Source organism: Dysidea avara, chromosome 8 (assembly GCF_963678975.1).
Source record: "Dysidea avara chromosome 8, odDysAvar1.4, whole genome shotgun sequence".
Taxonomy (NCBI): Eukaryota; Metazoa; Porifera; class Demospongiae; order Dictyoceratida; family Dysideidae; genus Dysidea; species Dysidea avara.
The window spans coordinates 5,503,425-5,521,152 of NC_089279.1; the positions used below are offsets into that span (position 1 = coordinate 5,503,425).

General features: G+C 39.4%; 3 protein-coding genes across 6 annotated transcripts in view; all 3 read left to right on the plus strand.

Annotated features, from left to right (window-relative positions):
* The window catches only part of LOC136265163 (tyrosine-protein kinase-like), a 28,271-nt gene extending 16,948 nt beyond the window's left edge, over nt 1-11,323 (plus strand). For 3 of the 4 annotated variants that reach the window (XM_066059984.1, XM_066059983.1, XM_066059985.1), the window contains 3 exons: nt 9,851-10,059; nt 10,109-10,258; nt 10,309-11,323. Coding sequence is in view for 1 of the 4 variants with exons in the window: in XM_066059987.1 (XP_065916059.1) it covers nt 9,851-9,884; nt 9,943-10,006 (98 nt within the window). In the remaining 3 variants the exon portion in view is untranslated. The remainder of the gene's footprint in view (nt 1-9,850; nt 10,060-10,108; nt 10,259-10,308) is intronic. The other variant, XM_066059987.1, reaches the window with a different exon arrangement.
* Nucleotides 11,324-11,575: 252 nt separating this feature from the next.
* Nucleotides 11,576-14,855, plus strand: LOC136264700 (tripartite motif-containing protein 2-like). Its single transcript, XM_066059478.1, has 2 exons — nt 11,576-12,747; nt 13,392-14,855. Exons 1-2 carry the CDS (start codon nt 11,719-11,721, stop codon nt 14,670-14,672), a joined length of 2,310 nt encoding a protein of 769 aa, XP_065915550.1. The 5' UTR covers nt 11,576-11,718; the 3' UTR covers nt 14,673-14,855.
* Nucleotides 14,856-16,734: 1,879 nt separating this feature from the next.
* The window catches only part of LOC136265169 (uncharacterized), a 67,025-nt gene continuing 66,031 nt past the window's right edge, over nt 16,735-17,728 (plus strand). Inside the window, exons 1-2 of the mRNA XM_066060011.1 lie at nt 16,735-16,814; nt 16,877-17,328. Of these exons, the coding sequence (XP_065916083.1) occupies nt 17,267-17,328 (62 nt within the window). The 5' untranslated portion in view covers nt 16,735-16,814; nt 16,877-17,266. The remainder of the gene's footprint in view (nt 16,815-16,876; nt 17,329-17,728) is intronic.

The following is a 17,728-nucleotide window of genomic DNA, read 5'->3' on the forward strand; positions in this document are numbered from 1 at the left end:
TGTAACATAGCAACCACAATACATTCCAGATCTGTGATGTGTATGGGCCTTATCCAAAATTATGTCACAAATAAAAATGGCGTCTTTAGTAGGGGGACACGTGAACTGATTCAATGGAAGATTCGAGCGATTTGGAGAATATCTCCGTAGTAGTGGAAGATATTAAGAGTCTTTCTACAAGTAAAACAGCACCATGGTATAGCGAATTAATTTATTCCTACTGTACAGTGCGAGAGGCACGAGGCTGCTCAGCTGATGTTGGCGATTATGACGGTGCCGAAGACTATGACGGCGAATTCGGTTGCAATGAAGAAGTGAAGCATAGACCGCCCACCAAGAAGGCACCAAATGATTGTAACAAGCCTCCGAATGGCGATATTTTGATGCTGACTGAGACTGATATTCCTGATGCCTCACTTAATGGAAAGTCACCGAACCAACTGACTGTGGTGCAGCTGAAATGGTGGCTGGTTTGCCGTGGTGCTCCAATTTCAGGGAAGAAATCAGATCTTATTGAGAGGTCAGTAGTAAATAGCATGCTTTTTCCAGAATCAGTGTCTAGACTGTGTATATGCAACCTCAGGCCAGTTCTTGTACGAAATATATTTCAGACAAGTAATGGCTAAAGTATCCAATGTTTCCTTTACAAATATTGTATTATAAATCTCTTTTCTATTTTACAAGGGTGCAATGCTATATAAATTATGGATGGGACCAGCACCTGGTTGATCCTGACAAAGGGGCAAACAGTCGAAAAAAGCTGGCTGCTGCTGTTGATGATCCTCAGTCCTTGCCGTCAAGGTTGCTTCATTCTGTACCAGCTGCAGATGATACATTGTGGACAAGTAGATTATACAAGATTCCAAAAATTACCTTTAGCACAATTTATGATTTCTTAGTTGATCGTAAGGTGTTGCTTAGACAAGTCAGCTGTTTAGAGGGAATTGCAGACAAACGGGCAGAAATTATATCAACAAACTGTAAACAGGACAAATCAAAATTAATTCCAAGTCCTGATGAGCAACCAGCAGTGCAATCTGATTATGTTTACGTTCCTGTGGAGTATACCAGAACACTGGACAAGGCTTATCGATTTTACAAAGATGGCCATGTACAGAACATCAAGTACCACCCAATGCCAAGTGCTTTTGGTTATGTTTGTATTTCAGCAACAGTATTGCCATCAATGAGGAAAGACCGGATATATCATGTGGCTATTGTTATTGATGAGTCCTCTGCTCGTGTTGTTACTGCTTGCTGTGCTTGCCCAGCTGGTCTCTCAGGATGTTGCAATCATGTGACAGCCACTCTGTACTGCTTAGAGGACTATATACACTGTGGTCTCCAAGAGGATGAACAAAGAGGTTGTACACAGCGGCTACAAGTGTGGAACCAGCCAAGAAAAAGGAACGTTGAACCCAGGCCAATAGATGATGTGTGTCTTTCAAAAGAGGAATATGGAGTACAAAAGCGACTCAAGATACATCACGTAAATAAATGGGATTGTCGACCACTGTCTAGAAGGATTATTGACCCAAATAAAGTAAGGATTCTAAAGGAACGGTTATTTGCCATTGAGCAAAATAAGATGTTATCTGTTAATAATGCAGTTCAAGTGGCAAAGACACCAGCTGAAAGAAAAAAGGCAACTCAAGCAAGGTCTCTCCTAATGAAATATGGGTCTTCTTGTTTCTTACAACTTTTTGATGATGGACCACCACCACTGGAAAGTCATTCTGATCAAGTAAAAAAAGAAAGAGTTGCACGGGCTGCTGCACAGAAGAAGAAGTTTCAAGATGATTTAGCAGCTCAAGTGGTTCATGTGAAGCATGATCACTGTTATACCCATGAAAGGAGTGATGCAAATGATATAGAAGAGAAAGAATCAGTGGTTCCACCACATCTCACCGATGTGCTATACAGAAGCCATGTTGTTTTAAATTTAGAGCAAAGAAAAGGCCTTGAAGCTGCTACTAGATTGCAGTCAGATTCAGAACTCTGGTTTAACGCAAGAAAATTAAGAATCACTGCTTCAATCATGAAAGAAGTATGCCATAGAGAAAAGCACCACCACATGTGAAGCATTTATACGAAAAAAGCTTTACCCATCACAAATTAACACTGCAGCAATTTCTTATGGAAAACAACATGAAAAAGATGCTATCTCTTCATATGTGCAGTACCAGCGTAGTCAAGGAGTAAATGTCCTGGTAACCAAGTGTGGCTTGATAGTAGATGAGTTTGAATCTTGGCTTGCAGCAAGCCCAGATGGCATAGTGACTGATCCCAGTCAGAATGAACACAAAACAGGCTGTTTAGAAGTCAAATGCCCCTATGTTTGTGGCAAGATGACAATAACAGATGCTTGCAGAAAAGTTTCAGCATTTTGCTTGGTGGAACAGAAAGGAGTGATGTGCTTATCTGAATTGCATACTTATTTTTACCAAATCCAAACACAGATGCATGTTGGAAACTTTAAGTGGAGTGATTTTGTTGTCTGGTGCCCTAAGCAGGTTTTTGTTCAGCGGATTTGGTACAATGCTGCTTTTATGATGAAAGCTTTACAGATTGCTAAACTATTCTACTTTGAAAAGTTTCTGCCAGCTGCTATACCTTATATGATCATCCAGCCTTCAGCAAAGCAAGCTTGTCAAGTGATGGTACAAGATGCAATAAATATGGATAAACCTGTACCTAGCAAAATTGTGTTGCCACCATGTAAACTCTTACCTTGTCCCAGTAAACTTTCATCACAGAATTCCACATCGGACCCTGGAAAGTGTAGTACAACTGGTGACGTGCAAATTGTAGGATCAACCAAGACCAACTCGCTTTCATTACAGGCTGCTTGCAATGCATGGATGTCAAACAACATGTGGTAAAAGGCGACGGAAACTGCCTGTACCATTCAATTGCTCACCAGGCTGGGCTGATGTCCCAAGTTAGTGACGGTGATGGAGGTATTTGCCAATGCCTTAGAAAGGTGGCTCAGTCTCTTATGTGGAAGTATCCTGATGTTCGCAAAGAAAGCGGACTAACTGTTGTTCAGTGGTTACAAAAATGTCAAGAGATCCCTCGAACTACGACTTGGGGAGGTGATATTGAACTTCGCTTACTTGCCATTGGCATGCAGAGAGACATAGTTGTTTTAACTGCTACAAGTGACCAGACTTGTACCTTTGCACGAAAGTTTGTCTGTACACCTCCACCAGGAATGCCCAAGATGAGGGGAGGAATTTTCATTCCACTGACAACAGATGAATTGTGTAACCAATGGAGTACTGTGAACCCACGACCACTTTTAATTATATACAATGGACAAAATCATTACAATTCTACAGTGTGTGATTAATAATAATGTAAATATTTCTGTGTTAAAGTTACAATGTAATAATTTATGATTCACTGGACATAATTATTATGTACAATTTCTTTTAAAACGTAACAAGTAAAAGCAATGTTAACTAACTAAGGGAGGACTGAAGTTGGTTATCATGCAGCAAACATAAACAACTTCATTGATTGAATCCCACATGGTGGCTGGAATTGTGTTCTTTAAAATTCGAAACTCTTTTACACGTCCAATTGCCCTTTCCACATGTACTCGTAGATTGGCAATTTTCTTAGTTACAATCACATCACTAGCTGCCATTTGTGTTTTACTTGCCAGAAAAGGAGGTATAGTTAATTGTACTCCAAGTGGTGCAAGCAGGTCTTGGATCTGAAAACCCTTATCAGCCATGATTTGGTCCCCTGGTTCCAGTTTTTCCAAAAGACCACTAACTTCAACCAACTTTCTATCAGAAATAGATCCTTCATAGCATTTGGAGACGAAAGAAATGACACCACTTGGAGTGATCCCTATAAGAACTTTAACTGTGTTATTGTTTTTGTAAGCAGAAAATGTACTGCACTGTGATAGTAGTGATGATGGACGCTCAACATAAAACTCAGTCGCATCTGTAATCACTCTAGTATCTGGATATTGTTTCTTGAACGACTCTGGCATGTACTTCTTGACTATGTGCCAAGGAGGGAATGTTTCAATCCCTTTCAGAGTACGGTACAACAAATTGATCCATGTGGCTGTTATTCTGGAGGCTGTGGCCTGTGATATATCAAATCTTTTAGATAAATCATATTCAAAAAGCCCAGGACGTAGTGTCACTAAAGTCAGAAAAAATTGTTCAAGTAATGGCAACTTGCAATGCCGTCCACGTTTGCTTTCATCATCATAGTTACTCTTATGGTTCTTGCCATCCCACTGACGCATAACAGTTGCATCTGATTCTAAAAGCACTTCAAAGAAAGCTAAGAGAGTAGCGTAATCTGGAAATCCTGTATAGTATTTCACATCTTCATCATTATCTTTGATGTTCTGTAGGCGAAAAAGTGACTTTGTGGCGGCATCCTTTGCCAATTCAAGTTCAGCTTGTAACTGAGAAACTTTTTCCCTCAAATGGTCAACTTCATCCAAAAGATTAACTGGTTCAAAAGAATCTTCCACATGAAAGGAATCAACATCCTCATTGATGCTCAGGACATCTGAACTTCCACCTGTATCTAACAACTGATAGTCTTTACGCTGAATGGCTAAGGAGGCTATTTTAGATGTCACAGTTTCACGTTGTTTCTTTGCATTCCACGAAAAAACTGTTGGAACAGCAGATGCTTTCAAACGAGATCTCACTGGAGAGTATCCAGGCACAGGTGAGGTTACAAAGTCATCAGCAGTGAAGTGTTGTGAACAAATTTTAGTGTACTTGAAAAGCTAAACCTGGGTCTTGGCATATTTTTGCTATCCATTGTTTCCCTTTTTCCGTGTTCACATCTGGAAAGCTATGAAAAGAAACTCTAGGCAATCCTAGCTCCTCTCTGCGTACATTTTGGGCACTAGAATTTCAGCAAAGTGGCACACAACAATAATCTCCACGCCATTCCTCCTTACTTCTAGAGAGGTGTACCTAATGGTTCTGTGCAGCATTTACATCTCCTATAAAAAATACAAGGCAAAATTAATTGCAGCAGCAGCAGTAGATGTAATGGCTTAATCCGCACATCATTCAAGCTAAACCATACAGAAACTGTACATCCAACTTCAACTACTCACCTTGTGGCACTAGTGTAGTGCGCTCACCAACGTTATTGCCATTTGGACTTGGAGGCTTGTTACAATCATTTGGTGCCTTCTTGGTGGGCGGTCTATGCTTCACTTCTTCATTGTAATCGAATTCACCGTCATTGTCTTTGGCACCGTCATAATCGCCAACATCAGCTGAGCAGCCTCGTGCCTCTCGCACTGTAAAGTAGGAATAAATTAATTCGCTATACCATGGTGCTGTTATACCTGTAGAAAAACTCTTAATATCTTCCACTACTACGGAGATATTCTCCAAATCGCTCGAATCTTCCATTGAATCAGTTCACGTGCCCCCCTACTAAAGACGCCATTTTTATTTGTGACGTAATTTCGGATAAGGCCCATACCATGACTTTAACATACCCCCTCCCCACAAACACACATATACACATGCAGACACACACACACACATGCGCATGCACGCACACACATGCGCACACACATAGACACACCACACACACACGCACGCATGCACATACACACCCACAAGTGCCACCCTTAAAGACCACAGTAGAAACATCTCACTCGACAAAAAGTACATTTACGGAGAAGTCTTAGTGTCCCTTACTAATATGAATTTTTTTTAATCATCCAAATCCATTTTTTAGTCTGCCAGCTACAGTTGCAGGACTAGAGGCTACATGATGCAAAGTTTTAACAAACTCACCAGTGACATGTACCTTTTGGGGTCCCAATGTGTGTCTACCCTCTGTGCCTTTCCTTTCATGCTGGTCATCTTCATGCAGCTAAACCATACCAAGGTGTTAATTTTCCATATCAGCACCTTCCATGTTTAGATGTCACAAGTACAAAATTATTTAAACCACTCACTCAAGCTACTGTAAGAGACATTACTAGCTAGTAGACATGCTAAGTTATGGTACTTGTAGTTGCTAGAATTGACCATGATCCAGTAGCACCAATAATTTTGGAGCACTGTGACATGCCCCTTAATTATGTAGCCGATTGATCATATCAACCATGCCTCTTTCTGGTAGCACAGTGAGATGAAGGCTTGGAAAGATCACTCCTCTTATAAATATATCATTGTAAGCCAGTCATCTGAGGCCTAATCAAGACACTTCAATAAAGCAGTCACCCTAACTAGGGATCTGCAATACATATCGATACGGCAAATAAGTATCACGATACAATACTGTACTTAGAAAATATCGATATATCGAAGTTTTCTAGTAGAAACAGTCAGTGATTGCTCTATTACTGTAACAGTGATCTGGATACTCAAATGGAAATCCTCTCTATTTACCTGTGTTTTAAAATGCAACACTACAAGAAGCCATACAAATGCATGTGTATTAGTGCTGCTGATAATGCCTGTTATGGCTAAAATATTCTTACCAGCACTGTAAATTCAAATGGGTACAAATGACCCAAATTTTTGGGTTGTTTTACCTGCAATTCAAACGACCGATTTTTTGGTAGTAATGACCCAAGGATGTACTTGGTTATTTTAACTTTAATAGATATAGTCATATTATCCAGATGCCCTTAAGTCTCTTCAACCTCTAGCCAAGTGTTTGAAATAACCTTGCCATCATGGTTATTTTAACCATCTGTGGTAAAATTAACTCACGTCACAAAATATTTGTTTATTTGTTTGTTTACACTAATTAACAAGTCGTTCATCACTAGTAATAACATACATTAATCTATCTACGACACATATTCACAATAATTGTTACGTACTGCATCTTAATACTTTAAACATACCTGATCTTATAGAGTTTTCAAATTGTATATAAAACCTATGTTCTCCATGTTCACTTTTGATTGTGGGATGTAACACAAATGTTATAATGGCCAGTGTACTGTAAATTTAACCATTTAGCTGGTTGTCTAATCTGTGCCATAGTAGACTTGACCATACACACTGAAATTACCCAAATATGTCATTTCAACATCCTAAGTGAACAGTTATATTGACCTACCCTAGTTATTTTGACTGATTTAGTCCAAAAGCCTACCCTAGTTATAACCACTTTTAGATGGTCATTTTAACAAAAAAGTTTGTAGTTTAAATTTACCCATGGAGGTTGAATTGATCCATTAGAATTTACTGTGAGGGTCTTCTAAATGGTTACACTTCAAGTATAAAGAACTGCACCACTAAGCAATAAACAATCTGCTGATACCAGCCATCTTGACTACTCATCAAAGTGCGAGTAATCCAGACAAACCTTTGTGGGAGCATGCATTAAAATGTTTGTGGTACCTAATTGTCTGGGTGGCAGGCATCCAGGTAGAGATGTGATTTCATACTAAACACACTAGCTATTTGTCATACTGTAGTTTATCATCACTCTCTGAATAACTGAACTAAGAAATCTGTATACACCGGCAGTGAATGTAGAATCAGTGTTGGCTCTTCAAAGTACAGATAAATTGGATATTGTTACAACTATTGCTAATATTCCAGTTATAACTAGTCATGACCACTTCATTATAGTATCATGATACAGTATCGTATCGAACAGTTTATTGATGGTGATATGCGATACACAAAATGCACTGTATCGCAGAACACTAACCCTAACACAACAGCCATGTTCAGTATTCTAATAGAACAGTCACACTCGTATATCATATACTATAACTAAACACACTAGTGTATTTTTTAAATGTTATTTAAAAATGAAGCAATAAAAACTAGTGAAACAAGACTATGAATGATATTAATTCATGTGGGAAAATCCCTACTTTGGCACTAAACAAAATAGTTATGACATGCCTTAATGCCAATGTAGGAATTTTCCCATGGGTGCATTCGAATAAACTTGTATAAGGGGTGTCCAGCATGTTTGGAAAACAAACGCCTGGTTCAAATAGAGGTCCCTTCTTGCTGCTGCTGTTTCTTCAAACTTATTAATTTTAAGTTTAGAGTCCTCTGAGGGATGAAAGTGCTACGAGTACATGTCCACATGTTTGCAGATATACATCATACAATTGTTTTAGACCTTCAGTGTTTATGTAGTCAACACACTGAATTAAGATTCTCCATGCAATAATGGTGACTTGAATTTAATTAAACACTGGATACCACTCATTTACAAGCCGGGTCAAAAATGCTGGAAAGAAAATAGAAGCCTGGGCTTTTATACAAAGATGTAGAGTATCTTGTTTCATTAGTTTTTGTCACTTGGATCCCTACTTCATTTTTTTAAATACACTAGTTAAAAATGACATCATGTGTTTTTCTTTGTTGGGGAGTCCTATATTTTTCATTTGCTTGGGAGGATCAAAGCACCGACAAGTACTGTATTTTACATACAGTACCATTTAGCTACATAACTGTACTAGATGGGTCATAAAGTACAGTTGTACGGATTGGGAAAATACAGTACACTTGGGTAAATACAGTACTGTTATGTTGGGAATGTCACGAAAAGAATCCCCGATCCAGATAACATGAATGATCACATGTGTTACATTGTAAATCATTAAAACTAACCAAACTAGTCCTACTAGTTTGTTCTACATCTAGAAATATATTATGTGAACACTTACTGATAATGTAATCACTGAAAATTAAAGTAGTTTAGACATTTAAGATGAATGCTCCAAGTAAAACGACCGGGAAACACAACATATCACTTAAAGTACTCCCTATGCTTGTGTGTACGAAAAATACAGTACTCCAGGGAGTGCCCCTCAATACACCCCTCAAGCTGTAATTTTTGTATACACGTGCTGCAGTGCTATAGTATATTGTACTGTATGGGAATCTGATGAATTGTGTGGTGACTACGTAGTAAACTAACAATGAAACTGGAATGACCAGTTGTAGTTGACTTGGAAAACCAGCTGAAATTTTATAGCAACTGTTAGAGAATAAATGTGATATTAATGTACCACATGTGTTCAGTTTAGATTGATGACATACTGAATAAAGCTTCATTACTCCCAAATACCATATAACAACAAAGTTTGGTGATAAACTAAATTTGACAAATTGGCGAGTTGTCACTAAACCGCCAAATTTATAATTCATCAGTATTATTTTCATTCCTTGTGTCCAAGCTCTTGATAGCAGTTGTTGAGGTAGGTTTCGACAAACAAGTGGATACTATTTAAACACACCTTACTGGTAAATTAGTGTGGTTCTACTCATACAAAGACTAAACTAGAACTCTTACTCGATTAGTGGGTGTGGCTCCAATTAAACTTGCAGACAGCAGCGGACATGGATCCATGCACAGCCACTGATTGATAAATGGGTGGGGCACTACATATGCCTACATACAGAAACACATGATGCTGTAAGTGGGCGTGGCCCATAAAAGAAACTTGGCTGCAGCAGAACCCATAAAGCAGGTCAGACAACCCAGTTTCAATCATGAAAGTGACCCGGCCAGATGCATGCAGTGACTAAATCCTTATGATAAACATTTCAACTGTATAGCATGCATGCTTTGTCCTTCTGTCAACTCTATGTACAACTTCCAGTGAACCGCCAATTGTTCAGTGAGAGCATTTTGCCAAATCAAAATTTTGCCAATTGCAATTTTATAGCAGATCGCTTAATATTAGTTTCACCAATATTTGTTGTTATACAGTATCGTAGATATTATATACCATGGTATATAATATCTGACATTTCACCCTACCATATACATGTAAGAGTGATGTCAATAAGGCTGATAGTTGGTCAAATGGTACAATATCATATAGTGTTTTTTTTATATTGTACAGAGAAATTTGATGAAGTACAAGCATTGAAAACTGAGTTAGCTAAAAAAACAGCATGTTAGTGTGCTTTAATTGGAATTTGTAATTAACTACAGGAGGCTACAAATAGAATACAGTCCATCTATGACCTGGAGAGAAGATAACTTGCCAAATTGTTAGTTGAAGAACGTTCCTGGTACTGTACCTTGATTAGGGACTATATGGGAGTGATGGTGAGTATCTACATCACTTTACATCATATGACATCATGTGTGGTCATAGAATGTTGGGATGTCTATGGTTGGTGATTTACAAAGATTACATTCACAAAGTTGTCTGTTGCTATTGAACAGCCTAGTGTTCTCCCTGAGAAATCTATTGAATATTTAGCAGAGGTTTGTCCTTTGGCTGCAGTAACTAGTGATTTTCAAGGTAGCATTTTTGTTTGTGTACATGTTGTGATTTGTTTAGTTGTATTTTAGATTCTCTATCACTTGGCTTGTCATGATCCCAGATTAGTGGCAGTCTTACTCCACAGCCTGTCCGTAGTGCATCATCAACTTCAGGACTATCACGACGATCACAAAACGTTGATTGTTTAGATGATCCTGCTATCTACTACTCTGAGATTCCTTACACATCACAAAACTACGGGTCAGCCTGTGTCACCATTAACTGTATCAACTACACCCCATCACCCCACCTCCTGTTTACAACTCTGCCCCTGCACCACCCCCACCCCCAGTGTACAAGCCATCACAATCATCATTACACAAAGATGAGGTGTATGTGTATTTGGAGCAGCCACCACTGCCACCATCAGCAATGGCAGAAAATGGTGTACCCCCTCCTCCTGTAAATGCCAGCCCTGGCTGGTGGGATGACTTGATGACCAAACTCCGTAAGAGAGCAGAGAGTGTAGGATTCCTGATACGTCCCAGCACACCAGTAGAAGAGCAACTGTATGTTGAAGTTGAGCCACCCAATTTTGTTCTCTCTCAGCATTCCATGTCCGTCTCATCCCCACCTCCCCCTGTTACTAATAAAGTCCCACAACCGATGACACCTCCAACTACACACATGAGGAGATCTGATTCTCAAGTACCACCACCAAAACTACCCAAGCCATCCCGGACGAGTGTTGCTAGTAGTTCAGTACCAAGACAACAGTAACAGCGATGATGAGAGTCCACTAGCTAAGGCCCTTAAAGGTGCCAAACTGAAGAAAACTGTTAGTAATGACTGCTGTACACCAAGGGTGTGACCCTGCTAAATAATTATATTATTATTGTAATGTAATCCATTTTGGTAAGGTTATAACTGGATATAAACCTTCTGAGGTTATTATTGTTGTCATATTGTAATGTACTGTCCAGTTTATTACTGCTCTAATGTTAGTCACTATTACACCGTAACATTACTTTAACTGTGTGTAATCTTTTGTAATCACCTAATAATGATATGACCTACACCAGCCGCTGAGCCTAGGTTTCACGGTTCGAATATCCAGGCAGTACCTTGGGCGGTACAAATCATGTGATGAATACAAGTAGACTATAGCTATTCTCGCTACGTACCTCTTCCACTCTTGGCCTTGGTAATGTTTCCCTAGCTGGTGGTTCTGGTTTCAAGTTGGCTGTGCAAGGAATATAAAGTCGCTAACTAGTCTGGCCATAGATTCATAGTTGATCTAGTCTCGTCCTCGCAGACGAAAGGAGGGGGCTTACAATCTCTAATCGATAAGCGCCACCCCGGAGAATGGGTCTGCGAGGACGAGACTATAGTTGATGACTGCTGCATGTTACATCACTTTAGTTTGGGTGGGGATTTTCCCCACACAAAGCCATCTGCGCGAGACCGAGGCACGAGATTTATAATAACTGCTTGCAACAATGGCTACTTCTACTGCGAAGCAGATGAAGAAGATGACTGGTCACCTTGCGTGTCCTATTTGTTGTGAACTGTACAAGAATCCTAAATATCTCCCTTGTTATCACTCATATTGTGAAGCGTGTTTGACGAAGCTACAAGAAAAGTCAGCGGACAGATCCAGCATCGCTTGTCCCGAGTGTAGGAGCTCAAGCGTCGTACCAGCTGGAGGGGTAAAAGATTTGCCAAACATCTTTTTCATTAACCGCCTCTTGGATGAAATTGCTCTACAACGCAAGGTTGAGGGAGAAGAGGAAGCTAAATGTGACCTTTGCTTTAGGGAGGACCCGGTGGAAGTTCTATGCCTTGATTGTAGCGCCTTCCTGTGTAGCATATGTACTAATAACCACAAATACAGCAGAGAGTGGCACAACCACAACATGATGCCACTCAATGAGGTGCAGTATAAGAAAGAGAACGTCACTGTGAAACCAAAAGCCAAGTTTGCTTTATGCCAGGAGCACGAAATAGAGCTGAATTTTTATTGTGAAACGTGTGAGCAGTTGGTGTGTCACTACTGCATCATGAAAGATCATTTCCAACATGAACATGATACTGTTAAGAAGGTGGCTAACAAATATCGACAACAAATGGATGACATGATGAAACCAATAGAGAAGATGATTGAAGGACTGTCAACTGCTCACAATAAAGTACATGGTGTAAAAGATGAGATTGGAGCTAAAGCTACCAGTGTTGACAAGGAAATTGATACCTATTATGATAAAGTGCAACGACAGTTGCTCCAACGATTGCAGCATCAAAAAGATGTTCTAAAAACAGAGTTGCATAAAGTGTTGGGACAGAAGCAGAAAGAAGCTTCCCTCCATTTGGAGAAGATGGAACATTCCCAAGCAGAACTAGAGAGTGTGAAAGAACTAAACAGTGCAGTGAAGAGAGGGTCAGACCAAGAAGCATTGTTGATGAAGAAACAAGTAGAGGTGTACCGATATAAGAAAACTAAACCGATCCGATACCGATACGATATGGATTAATCATTTTCAAATCGATACGATACCGATACGATATACCGATATAACTAAGTGTAGCTATTTATGTTTGAAGAACCACATATGCCATGTTTAACTTTATTTTAGCTACTGAAGAAACTACTGAAGACAGTCTTAAGATTATTGGCTATGCTTGGTTACCCATGGTGGTGTGGCCTCTATTGACAACTCAGACTATAAGGCACCCACAAATATTTTAATACATGCCCCTGCCAAGATTAGTCCGGATTACTCCGCATTTTAATGGCTTGTAGAAATGGCTGGTTGTTTTATGCTGTGCTCTTGGTTCATCTTTTTGCTGTTTCCCCAGGCTCATCACTATGAGTGTTTGTTGTATGATTGGTAAGCTTTGTGACAACAAAACAGTAATTATCCACGCACTTAGATGGCTTCACGTAACGTACTGCTTTTAGACAAGGAAGATAACTACTGTTTCCCGCCCTTGTTAGCTAAATAGTAGGGTTTATAATATGGCTTGATCATTGGACAGTGTCCTCAAGATAGTTCATTTGTATATCGGTGTATCGTATCGGTTTTTAGCAGCAATATCGGCTCCCACCGATATAGTAGAAATGTCTATATCGGCCACCGATACGATATGTATCGGTATATCGGTACACCTCTAGAAACAAGTGATGGATAACGTGAAGAGGTTGAGTGAACTGTATGGCAAGTTGGGAACTGATCCAGTGGAAACTGTTGCTGTAGAATTTGAGTGTGTCAAAGATTTTGATCAATCGTTTCCACAGTTTGGTAAGCTTCATATCGGTCCCAATATTTATGTTGCGAATTCTGAAGCTTTAAATGTGCCTAAAATGATTTCAAAAGGGGAAATGGTTAATTTCAACATAGTCACTAAAGATCACCATAATCACATCTGCCACAAAGAAGGTAGTGATATTACCAGTCAAGCACAGTCCAGTAGGGGAGATGTCATTGCAGTAGAAATGAAGGATAACAAAGATGGCAGCTACTCAGCATCACTTATAGCCAATCATGTGGGAGAACTAAGACTGTCAGTTACTATTAACAAACAACACATTAAGGGAAGTCCTTACCTTGTGAATGTGCACAGAAACTATCGTGCAATGGATAAGCCAAACAAGATTGTTGATGGAGGAGGACTGAAACAACCACGGGGTATTGCATTTGGTAAGGATGGAGTATGGGCTGTTGGGGATGAGAGTAACAATTGTGTGTGGATGTTTGATAGTCAAGACCAACTAATTAGAAAGATTGGCACCAACGGAAATGGTAACAGACAATTTCATCTTCCACTGGGGGTAGCATTTGATCCTGATGGCCACTTGTATGTTGCTGATCATAGTAACCACAGGGTACAGAAGTTTAATCCTAATGGAGACTATTTGCTTCAGTTTGGCAGTAGTGGATTTGGAGATGGTCAACTAAGATATCCCGTAGATGTTGTAGTTCACAATGGCAGAGTGTACATTGCTGAACATGATGGTAACCGTATTTCAGTATTTCATTGTGGTGGTCAGTTTTGTCAAGCATTTGGTTCAGGTCATTTATACGGTCCTTTTTACATCACTGTGACCAACAATGACCAGTTGCTTGTTGCTAATAAAGGTCACAACTGCATCTCCATATTTACACTAGATGGTGCCTACGTGGGCAAGTTTGGTGAACAGGGAGCCGGCAGGGGTCAACTGAGTAGTCCAACTGGTATTACTACAGATAAGTATGGCTTCATCCTTGTGCTAGAACTTACAAATTGTCGTGTATCTGTCTTTGACAAAGATTGTGTATTTGTGCACTGCTTTGGATCCAGTGGCACTACTCAAGGACAGTTTTCATCCCCTTATGGAGGGTTAGCTATTAGTAATGATGGTAAAATCTATATCACAGACCATGGTAATAACAGGATCCAAATCTTTTCTGACTAGACTGACTAACACATGTAGCTTGTTTGTATAGTGTGTTTAATTGTCTCTTAGACATATGTAGACCTTTAGGAAATTTTATTTGTTTATTTTGTATATTTCTAATGATATTTCTCTTATCAAGAATGTACTGTGGTAGCATATATTATGTGGTCATTACTGCTTACTTAGTTTTGTTAATTTATATTTGAGCTATGGAAATTAGAAAGGGACCATAGGGTGAAAAGTGGAAATCATCTGAACAAGTGTAAAATTTTCACTATTACGAAATATGAATATGCTACTCGTGTTCTAATATTCGAAAAACTTGTGGTATATTGCTAAAACATCAATGTATTTTTTAATTACGGGGAGTATACAATTACATAATTATTTTAAATTATGGTGTTCTAATTAATTTATAAACATATAATTATGTGGTAATTGTTTGTTACATTGTGCTTTGTGCATACATAGTTTTGGTTACTGAGTTGTTTCAGGGGATTCGCAACTACCAAAAATCCTGTACAAGATTTCAAAGTTTTGCAGATACTGAGCGACTGTCAAACAAAAAATTTATTACGTAATTATTATTATTATTATTATTATTTGTTTACTGTACAGAAACCTCCATATGGAGTATATAGTACAACAGATTAAATTAAGAATAAATTATAGTGTAATCAAGGTGGGCTTGGTGTTGTGCTGTGTATCAGCTGGTAACAGTCTTAAATTGTTGGGAGAATCGTAGCGTGCTGACTGGACAGGGACAAGGGACAAGAAAACACGTAATTATAACAGTACAAGATAACATAGAAACAACACACTTAGCAACTGGCGCACCTGTAAGCGCATGCGTGGCTTTGCTGACTAATGGCGATACTGAAAATACAGAAAATTGCATTGTCTTTGCAACTACTGCGGTTTTCCAAGTTCTTGCAATGGAAAGCGTTATGCGCTAATAATGTGTCAGTATGCGCAGTTCTTTAAAAACTCCTGTAATATTCTGTGGCTGTCGAATTGTATGCGTAGGCATCCTTGAAGTTCTGTGAGTCAGTAGTTATCACTGAAAATCCACTGTTGAACAGCTGCGCACGTACATGCTTGTATAGCGCATGACGCTTTGCATTGCAAGAACTTGGAAAACCGCTGTACCGGCCATGCGCGGTTTGAGCATGCGCGTGTTTTGAATAATAAAATGCGTGCAATACAGGGTTTTGGTATTTGCTAACTAGTGATGATCCTACCATTCCTGGTATACTTGCCGTAAAAGTGTGTATAATTCCGGTTATGCAATGATTTAACTGACGTGGAATTGAACGGCACCCGGTATTGCGCGCGTTTATTATTCAAAACACGCGCATGCTCAAACCGCGCATGGCCGGTTGTTGCAAAGACAATGCAATTTTCTGTATTTTCCTGAACCAAAAATCGGGACTGTAAAATTAGTTCAGTGTTAACATTTTGTTTAAACAGACTACTAGTTTGGCTTCTTGTCTAGGTCCTGACGGAGCCATTTGTTAGAAATAATGTTTTTAGTGCTTGTGATATCAATTTAAAAATTAAATTTGTCACCACAGTGTCTTGCTTTAGGCCATATTGTAGTTATTTTTCAGCAACTATACACATTATTCACAAATCCTCTTGTCAGTCCCTCACAAGTGATGTTCTTCAAACCTTAGAATTGTTAGTAAGTTCTCATGGTTCTTCATTGGTCTGATTTCTGGTTCACAGTTTTCACTAATTAGCATGGGGACAACTCATATTCCATAACAATTGAATTCCATGTCAATTAATGGGAAGTCAAGAATGCATAAATATTTGATAACAATATATTAAGAAAAATCAAACCCCTAATCATGAAAAATGATTGATAGTGTAGCTACAAGTGGGGTTTACAGTATCCCGTAACCTTAAATAAATTTCATAGCAAGCGAAATCTTGAGTATCTGGAATATACTTTAATCACGTGATCCTTAGTATCCGAATATGAACGAAAAGTTTTAATTTCCATAACTACTAGATTTACACATGATGCGCAACTATCAGATTTCAAAACGACTAGAGATTTCAGATTTCAACAAGATTTCAAAGGGGTTGTACGAGGTTTCAAAGAGTTGCGGACCCCTCGTGAGGAATAAAGAAAGGTTTGATTCAATGGTGAAGGTGAGTGAAGATTACAAATTTTCGGTAGTAGAACTGTATACATTCACGCCAATTTGCGCTAGGTCGATACACGTGGAGCAAACCTGGTGTCCGCGCCTGCATATCCTTCGTGCCGGAATCTCGAAGCACTACAAAAAGCCACTCCTAGCATGGATGCATCAATCTAGGGGCAGGAGAAGTAGCGCTGACAGGTTGGTCTGCTGTGCAGAACATGTTAGAGATGGTACACGTGACCACTTGGCCATGGTGAGCTACTATCACAGCCACTACAGTCACAGTAAGGCTATCCCTGACACCTAAAAGTGTAGTACCACCAACATGAACAACCTCAGACTGGAGATTGAACTGTTGATGAAGAAACTCCAAGAGTACAGTAATCATGGCTATGGTGGCCATCTTCAGCCTGTTCAACACTCTTTGAAGGAGGACTACACGGTCTCCCTGTTGATGGAATGGGAATGTTGTCTATGTCTTATTGGTCATCAGTTGTGCTTCCTTCATCACCATCATTAAGGTGAGTTTGTAACAATAAGAAATATCTGAGGGATCACCAACGCCCACGCAAAGCATCAAAATTGTGTACAAGAGTCCCAAAATTTAAGTATTTGTAAATACAATACACTTTTTTACGGTGATACGTACATTGGAGTTTTTCTTCTGCTACTTGTGCCGCGGAGAGTGGCTGACACAGCCTAGTAGACCACAGGAGCCTTAGTTTACAGACACACACAGGTGTACATTGCCAAAATCCAGTAGGTAATTAGCTAGCCACTCCCCATCCTGGTTCAACTGGAAGCCTTGCTCAAAGCAATCTTCTTCATCGAGTCCTTCGTCATGACTCTAGTAAAGATTTGTGTGACTCAAGAGGACTCACTGTGTGGCTGATTGCATGTCCAGCTTAGTAATCGAGTTTG

Bases quoted from the DNA above. Each gene is read 5' to 3' on its own strand.
- LOC136264700 (XM_066059478.1), top strand. From the start codon at position 11,719: ATGGCTACTTCTACTGCGAAGCAGATGAAGAAGATGACTGGTCACCTT. The intron at 12,748-13,391 runs TAATCATTTTCA...GTACACCTCTAG, and splicing joins GATACCGATACGATATGGAT to AAACAAGTGATGGATAACGT.